General features: G+C 34.8%; 1 protein-coding gene across 1 annotated transcript; it reads right to left on the reverse strand.

Annotated features, from left to right (window-relative positions):
* Nucleotides 1-1798: 1798 nt before the first annotated feature.
* LOC140975612 (phospholipase D delta-like) lies at nt 1799-8831 on the reverse strand. Its single transcript, XM_073439427.1, has 10 exons — nt 7739-8831; nt 6859-6975; nt 6169-6363; nt 5517-5825; nt 5374-5442; nt 5078-5225; nt 4563-4711; nt 3825-3977; nt 2824-3024; nt 1799-2327 (listed from the first exon to the last, which is right to left on the reverse strand). The coding sequence occupies exons 1-10, from the start codon at nt 8669-8671 to the stop codon at nt 2031-2033; spliced, it is 2571 nt and encodes an 856-aa protein (XP_073295528.1). The 5' UTR covers nt 8672-8831; the 3' UTR covers nt 1799-2030.
* Nucleotides 8832-9135: the final 304 nt, after the last annotated feature.

Raw genomic sequence — 9135 nt, forward strand, 5'->3', positions numbered from 1 at the left:
CAATGCTTTCTGCAATCTTACTTTTATTTTTTGCAAGTAGTTAGTGTCATCTATATGATGATATAAAACTACACACAAAACATGGTGTGTTACTAGCTATTTTATTAGGTTCATAACATACATGTTGAATATTTATCGTCGTATCAAAAATTATTTGAGATGATAATAGCATAACGATTCAATCACTTTCTTGCAAAACAGCAACAATTGATCTCCAACAATGATATACATCACTTGCACTCACTATAATAATCGAATACATGACATTAACTCTAATATCAATTATAAGATTATATGTTTGTCGTCGTATAAAAAACTATAATTTATAGTAACGATGTAGCTCAAATCTTTTAAATTATACAATAACTTAAATATCACATCTTGATCGTTCTCCTTGCTTCTTGACCATTTTTTAAAAATATCCAAAAAAATCTAAGTTTTCGTAAAAGTATGTAGGTTTTGCTCTGATAAAGAAAGAAATGAAAATGAATAAGAAATAAAAAAATATATATTTTACAATAATAAATATTTATAGATAGTTTTTTTTAAGGAATATTTATACATAGTTAAATATGATAGAATTCGAAATTTCATATAATTTATGTTTTTTTTTATTTTAAAAAAAGTTTGTGACTTTTGTTTCCTTAATCCTAGTCAAAAGCTATCTGCAGCTGCTCTGTAATATAATGAAGTAGGTGTCGAAAGCACATCACGCAAACAGACAAAGACAAAATCAGAAGGATTTTGATAATAAAGCATAATATAAAAAATCGATTCTAACTTTAAATTTATATTCTCTACTTTTGATTTGACAAGCTATTATATTATATATTCTAATCGGAAATGATTTCCACAATCCCCCAAAAATATTTCCAAGATCATATAATTTCTTTTCTCCTAAAAGGGTGCTTTAGTAAATAATAAATTTATTTATTTTCATTTTCCCAAACATAAACGTAATTTTAAAAACCTATAACCAAATACTGAAATGAGATAAATGTTCTTTTTTTTAAAAAAAACTATCGACGTTGTATTGTTTTCTTAAAAAAAACACGTTATCAAAAATTTGATCTGATCTAAAAATAATTTTTCATTTTATTATAACTATTAATTTTCTATTCTTAAAAAACGAAAACGATCATTAGGAAAATTACTCAATCCTATACTCGTAATCAGGGGCGTAGCCAGTAAATTTTTTCAGCCTGAGCTCTGATGCAACGGAACCTAGGCTTAAACTTGAATAAACAATAAATATTTAGATTACTAATGAGCTTTACAAAAATTTAACCTAGTCTATAACTAAAATACATAATAATCATATTTTTTTAATCTTTTTACCCTGAGCTGGAGCCCATCCCGACCTTTGGGGTGGCTCCGTCCCTGCTTGCAATGCATGTTCGAGACACTAGCATATGTCAAGGATCACGCTTCTTGCCAATGGTCAAATACTAACATATATTAAGAATATCACGTCTCTTGTTAAACAATCTTAATGATTTTTATACATGAAATTAATTAATTCTACTCATATTTATAATAAACAATAATATTTTTTCACGAGTGTCCAAATAAAAAAATTTGTCTTAAAAATTGATATCTGAAATCATCTCAAAAGAGTTTTTGTATATTAAAAAATAACTTGACTTGATGACGTCGTCTCTCACTCGACAATGAAAGAAATGTTAGATTAAAATCCCCGACCCTCCCCAATGTGTATACATACATATATATCAAGACTGTCATGTGAAGGATGCTAAGGTAATCAAGGATGTCAATTGAACAACCATAGTTCGGACTGTTGGTCTCAATACACGCAAAATAAATAAATAAAGACAAATTTACATGAACTGCGAGTCTAATACATACACTTGCAAGAACGCACCTACATCCCGATGCCAAAACAAATATAAATACAACAAATATTGAATACAAATCGATATTCACATACTTTAACTAAAAAGAAGAAATTTCTCAAGATTACAACATTGCAGACATATTACCTCCATGCACCAGGCAACGATGGGTCGGTATCATGTTGTTAGAACATCAGGTATCGTAGCAGAATGAGTTCCAAGAATTCTGCCACCGACATCTGGTAAGTTCTCAAATCCAGGCAAAGGGTTTACACTGCCGTCAGCCTCTACCATCACAGGATACTTGAGAAGATGGCCTTGCAATAGCGTAAATTCCTCATTCGCGTACCTCTTCCAATTATCTTCCGCAACTTCATTCACCCTTCTCACGCAATTCAAAGAGTATGGCTCTTCGAAACATTTTTCGACTGTACCAAGATGTTCATACCAGAGAGACATTCTATATCCATAGACCTGCATATATTTTGATCATAATTGTTATTGTTAATTTGGCGTAGTTGATAAGATGATAATTGATTGTTTAACACACACTCAACCCACAAACCAAATACCATGTAATTAACCACACAATATAAATTACTTACATCTATAAATTTTTATCGTTCATCTTACACACCTACATCATTCCATCATCTCATACCATATACCATACAATATGGTAGACCCAAAGATTGATGCCACACTAATTAAGTTCTGTAGAGATAGGAAAAAATATATTATTGAGTACACTGATTGGCCGTTGAAATACTGAAAATGAAATTTACTCATATTTTAATCAGATTGTTAATCCGGCTACTTCGATAGTGTGACTCTTTCAATGGTGATTTTAAAGATTTGTCAACTTGATATACAGATACAACAGCAAAGATGAAAATCCAAATAAGATCCTCAATTACCAATATGAGAATCTTCCGAAAGTAACAAGAAACTCTTCTGAAAGTGATCGTACCTGGCCATGCGGATGTTTCTGCTGCTTTGACCAAGTATGCCAAGGCTGATATGAACCAATAGCTATCTCCGTGTCTTTTGTGCCAGCCATGGATCTTTGATTAATATTGGCAGATCCAATTATCACATACTCATCATCCACTATCATCCCTTTGGCATGCACATAAATCATAAAGCGCTGAAACTTTTGCGAGTCTGAAACCTGAGCACAAGTATCGCATAATGTCTCGTTTTATTAGACACCAACCAAAAGCCTCAATTATTGAAACAACTCTACACACACACGAAAAGACGTAAAGCAAGAACAAGTGGTGGTAATATAATTGTTCAAAGTCTCATGAAGCGACATTTTTATTATCTTGTTTGTCTTCTGCAGTTACAGAATTGCAATCAAGAATATATGGTAATTCGTCTTAAAGCTGTGTTACTAAGCAACATTTTCTAGTTTAAGTAAGAATATCATGGATTGGGATATGTTATATCTAAAAAAAACGTAGATGCAATTCCACAAAGGAAACACAAATAATATATTTGTTTTCACCGTAATGTGCCCCAATAGAAAATCTTTTTGAGAAGCCAGTGTTTTTCTCTCCTCTCTTCGTCTAATCCAAAAAGCTTTCACAACATATGAAATGTCAAACATGGAATTTCAATCATACCATCTGCAATTTGCAACTAAATGACGTCTGCATAAATTCAAAAATATATTATCATGACTTTAGTATCCCTACAACTGCTTTAGAGGCAGCGTTCTATAAATTTTCTTAATAGCATATCGTGCTTTAAAATCACTCTACGTCACAATGACTTGATCTCTTATGAAAATATCGTTTCTCGTGAATCCCTGCACCATTGGTTTAAAATTTCTACGGAATTATTATTTTTCATTCAATTCATTATTCATCTCAATTACACATTTTTTTGCATTCGGATTCCACTTACGTCATTTTCGACTGCATATATCAACTCGACGAGGAACAAAACTCATCTAATAACAAATACCTTATCTGCAGATCCAGCCTCAGCAGCTGTATTTGTCATTAGTTCCCTATTGCCAAGACAGAAGAAACTCAAGTAATCTTCAGGATGTGAATCTAGTCGCATTGATTTGATCTCCTTGGCAATAACTTCATACATCATTTGCATTGTTTGTCCCTATCAGGAAAGAAAGTTTGTAAAGAGCGTAAAACTTCCATTCAAAATCTATACATCTTTCTAATAAGTGCTTCCACCCTATGACACTATAAAGTGAACCAAGCATTTCTCTCAATACATAATGATCATGCCGTTGAATCAAATGCCTTATTCACCAATTACTTTGGTACACAGTAACAACATTATTAAATATAAGATTAGACATTTTATATTATCTCATTTCCCGATTACTTTGACACTCAATAACAATTTTACCAAATAATATGATTATACATTTGACGAATGCATAAAACAAAGTAACTACATACAGCATACAAACATTTCTGTCAACTAAACTGGGGTATAATGCAACTGCTGTCATGTATACATAAGAAGCAAACATAACCACACTTTGTGCATTTATTTTAGGCCTCTTCTCGATCCAAACACTATCTAATCAAATTATAAGTAATCAATTTTTTAGTGATTAGATTCCCTACTTCAATTACAATCCTCGCCCAACAAACAGGAAAAAATTTCAAACAGATGTTTTCTATTTAAAAAGTGCCCTCCAGACAAACAACAAACATTGAGGCAGATTATTACCTGCCAAAAAAGAATTTCTTGCATAGCACTGTCTTTGGGATTACCCTCAGGCCACATAGGTATAACAACATACACACAAAATCTCTCATTGGCTCTGATTTTATTAACAATTTTCAGTGCCAACTCCATTGGGATAAGATGATCAGCCCCTACCATTTTGTCAAAAAGCCGATTTCAGTCTCAAGACAATTGTAAAATAGAAAAAACCATAGACAAGTTGTTAATCAAACAAAAAAAGTAAGTTGATGAAGAACGCATCCTAGAATACTAAATGATAAGGAGGCAGCACAACTAATCATCTTGAGCTAGAATAAAAGGTATTTCGCATTGCTGTCTGAAATTTAGACTAGTCTGAACATTTAATTAGCATATAAACCACTGAATAAGTCAAATCACGAAGCATATTTATTCTATTATACAACATAAAATACTCGAAGACTGTTAATTTCAGCCAAATAGCACTCTGGCACTGGAGAAACTTTCTGAAGGCACAATCAAGTAACTAAGACCATTACCTGCATTTTTGTATGATGACCAGGCATAGGATGAACCAAGAAAGTATTGGTTTTCAATATAGATAAAATGTTGGGCAGATCTTATTGCCTGAATATACGCCGTTTGAATGCTCATGTCTATCACCAGAGTTTTCGAGCAGACAAGGTTCTGCATGAAAAGAGCACTTGAAGAAAGCCATAGTGATGTTATAAAAATAGAGACCATCAAAGAAGCATTATTATAAATCTAAAATCAGTTGGGAGTTTCACTAGGTTTACAAAAATGTAAAAGCATTGACCATGGGTTCCGATTAAACCTGTGCCTGAGCTTCATCATAGAATTTGGGAAAGCCTCGGAGCGACCCTGAATCTATGGAACGAAATATCTGTAGAAGCAAACACAGATTAGATTGAATTTCCAGGAATTTCAACAAATAGGTTCCAAGCAAAGGTTTTTAACCTGTGTGTGCCAGTTTTCTGGGTCGTCTTCTCTAGAAACATATAGCTTAGGATCATCCTGAGGACAAGAGACATGAGTTCCATCCTTGGAAACGGAGAAGGCAGGACTCAGTATCCATGAGAGTCTCTCAATTTTTATCATAGCATCATCATGCCAACGGGTCATCTTTTTCTTAAAAAACCTAAATTCTCGCCATTTTGTTGTTTTCCTCCAACGTTGAGCAAAGTTCACAAGAACATCGTATCCAGCAGGCCCATCAACCCTGCAGTGTAAATCATGCCATGGCTGCCTAGGAGCCTTGGTTCCTGACTAGTAATCGAAATTAATGAATTATAATAGATCATTAAGAGAGACAAGTGTGAAACCACTTAAGAGGTAAACAAGGAATTTGAAACTGAAAGCACAATAACATAAAAACAACAGTAAATAGCAAGTTGGAGATGCAAATTCTTGGAGTAACCAATGGAATCAGTGACTCATGAGAGTAGGATGACAATCAATCAAGTTTTTTCCCATTCTTTGTGATTAAAATCCTGACGAGTCTTCTTGACTGTCACACATTACATTCATAGCTAACTGAATACTAATAGAAATGATTTGCTCAGAGCAACGTGAGAAAAAAATTAAAACAGCAAAAGTAAAAGGTACTTACTGTGAATGTAGGCTGATGAAAATCATCCTTAAAGACAGTGTCAAGATCGTGGAACAGTCGATGTTCAGGCGTATCATACCGACCATCACATAGATCAATACCACCTAAAAAGGCTGTAATTTTTCGATTATTGCCATGGGCTTGTGTATCAACAAGAACACATTTCTGATGATGCGTGAAAAGATTTCCGACAACCTGGCAATGAGATTATGATCGAGTGAGCAAAGGTTCGAAATTTATAAAACAGGTAGGTGAGGATTGACTGCTAGAGGAGCGAGAGTTTGGGAAGACGAAATAGAATTGAAAAACTCAAGACTAAAAACATGAAATGTTAGATAGCCCATTTATGCTGCAGCATCTCATGAATGCTAGATAGCCCATTTATCCTGCAGTATCGCATGAATAAAACACAATTATTTAGTGTCTAATCACCTTTTCCACCATATTTTTCTGTAAGAAATACTTCATTTCATCGTAACATTCCTCTAGCACTATTTCCGCTTTGAAATCACTACTTATTTCTATTTACCCATGATAACTTTCTTTTTATATCTATGAAACAATCTGAACAAATTAATGAAGTGATCTCTACCATATCGCATTCTGAGTATGTAAAAAGGGGAGAAAGTTTACAACAATTCATTATAATTGAACACAAATAAAACAGATGCAATGATATAAGACACCGACCTGTTGTTTCAAAAAACTAAGCTTACGGCTACCATAGCGTGGTGACAATACACATATCACAGATGAATGCCGAAAAAATTTCTTAGTCTCTTCATCATGGGTTTTCATCACACCAGCCTGCGTCAGAAGTGACCAAAACTATACTTCACACAAATGCAAGTGTATAGAACTTAATAATGACTAGCAACACTGGAAGGACTTGCAAACAGAAGAAAAATATGAAACAACTATTTGAAAATTCAAAATACATTGGTTCGGGTTAGTCAGTAATACAAGATCAAAAAGTGGATTGTGGTTCATTTAAACTACCAAAATATTATATCGTATTACCAACTGGATCCCATCAAACTTATCCATTGACACTAGATAAACTCCAAAAACATTACATAGTAGTAGTAACTGGATCTCATCACGTTTATTCATTGACATTGCTCATGGACGAACTACAACAAAAAGAATAAGGTATCAAATGGCAATGAAAATGCAATAATTTATAAAAATCCCATCAATATAATGTACGTAAAAGAATAAAAACTACTCCAAGCTCTACTTAATATCATTATTTTCCATGACCATCTTCGATCAACTTATTCTCATAACTTTGGTCCATTTTCCCACAGTTACACTAAATTTACTTTTGTAGACATCACATTCTACCACTCACAATTTTATAGTTACTTTAGATATCACGTGTTGCAACTTAAAAGAATCAAAAGTTACTCCTCAGGCCCCAACTCCTCCAGCAAATTGGCCATCCACATCACATATCTAAATTTCAAACTTCATTTACAGATCTTTGTGCTAAGATTATGAATTATCAAGGAAATGGGAACGATAAAAACTAATCATCGACAATTATCGACATCACCATAGGCCATACTGTGTTAATTAAGAACTTATCATGTGAAGTCTTATCATCCCAAATCAATAACAGAACTCGGACCCCTTCCTCTGATTTATACTTCAATAGTTCGCCAAGAGTCAGGTCCCCTCCTCTCGGCAATGGCCTCGTGGGCTCTCTAATCAACTTTACTTTATGGAAAACAGACCAGCCTACAATGTATATCAAGTGGTGCGCCTCCGATATTGCAGAACAAATGTCCTCCCAACATCTGCTGTGCTCCCGAATCTGCCCATTATCCAACACAATTTCAGGCATTTTCACATCACTTGGAATATGAGCATCCTGGTATAGAGTAACCGAACTCCCTTTCCTCAGAGGAAAATAAGTATTCCTCACCCCTTTGTGCAAAGGGTCACCCGCAATGCCGTGATTATACAACGGGTTTTTATCACAAGGAACGAATTTCATCTCAAGCCGCAGCGCGGTGTCAGGTTTTGGCGGCTTTCCTGCCGAAGAAATGACCGGAAACCAGCCCACAATCACTTCGCCGGAAGCAATTTTTTCAGCTGGAATCAAGACTTTACCCACCGTATCGGCCCCAAACACATCATTATCCTTGATTCTAAACTCCAAGTGCTCCAAAGGATGAGCTAAGGGAATGTGGAACCGCTCGTTCCATCTGGGGTTCTGCGAGTTGGGGAGCACGCGTGTTCGAGCAAGCGTGGCCTGGGGAACGGAGACCGTAACATAAGGATCAGTGGTCATGATCTTCCGGTGGTGGTGGAGCTTCCGTTCATGATGGGCACTTCCACCTTCTGCATCCGCTTCGGTGGTGGGACGGCAGGCGTCGCAAGCAGGTAAGCATCCGCGGAGGTGCTCGGAGACCAAGTCCATACTGGGTAGGCTACGTGCCTCATAGATATGTAGCTCCAAATCCCCATGTAAGCACACGACTTGCTCCTCCGCCATGAAAATTAGCTTTCGAGTATCAGAAATGCAAGGAACTAAGAAGATAACAGAATAATCTGTCGGAGACTTGCAGAAATGGCGTGGACGAGACAGAGTGGCATCGTGTGGAAGATGGTGGGCGTTGAGGCAACAACACGTTTGCTTAACCTTTTTTTGCCGATCCCAAACGATACTCCTTACTGACTTAGTCCTCGTAAATGCCCATTAAAAAGTTTGTTTAAATAGTTTAACATCCACTTTATAAGAAATTTCCCCTATATCTATAATCTATACTATCTATTATATATATATAGATATGTGATTTTATATGTGAATTTTTATTCGTCTTTTATTAATGGTTTATTTTACATTAATTATTTATTTTAAGTGTGTCTTTTCATTCTTCTTATTCATATTTTAAATATATTTGATTTTTACTATTTAATTTTTTATGTCTACTCATGTGAATTTTCATTTGTCTCCTT

The sequence above is a fragment of the Primulina huaijiensis genome, chromosome 1 (genome assembly GCF_012295235.1).
Source record: "Primulina huaijiensis isolate GDHJ02 chromosome 1, ASM1229523v2, whole genome shotgun sequence".
Classification (NCBI taxonomy): Eukaryota; Viridiplantae; Streptophyta; class Magnoliopsida; order Lamiales; family Gesneriaceae; genus Primulina; species Primulina huaijiensis.

What these genes read in the sequence shown, in the direction of transcription:
- LOC140975612 (XM_073439427.1), bottom strand. Translation starts at nt 8,671, where the DNA reads ATGGCGGAGGAGCAAGTCGTGTGCTTACATGGGGATTTGGAGCTACAT. An exon ending in CAGAAAACTGGCACACACAG is followed by an intron (nt 5,443 to 5,516) that starts GTTAAAAACCTT and finishes TTGCTTCTACAG; the next exon opens with ATATTTCGTTCCATAGATTC. An exon ending in GTCATCATACAAAAATGCAG is followed by an intron (nt 4,712 to 5,077) that starts GTAATGGTCTTA and finishes ACAAAATGGTAG; the next exon opens with GGGCTGATCATCTTATCCCA.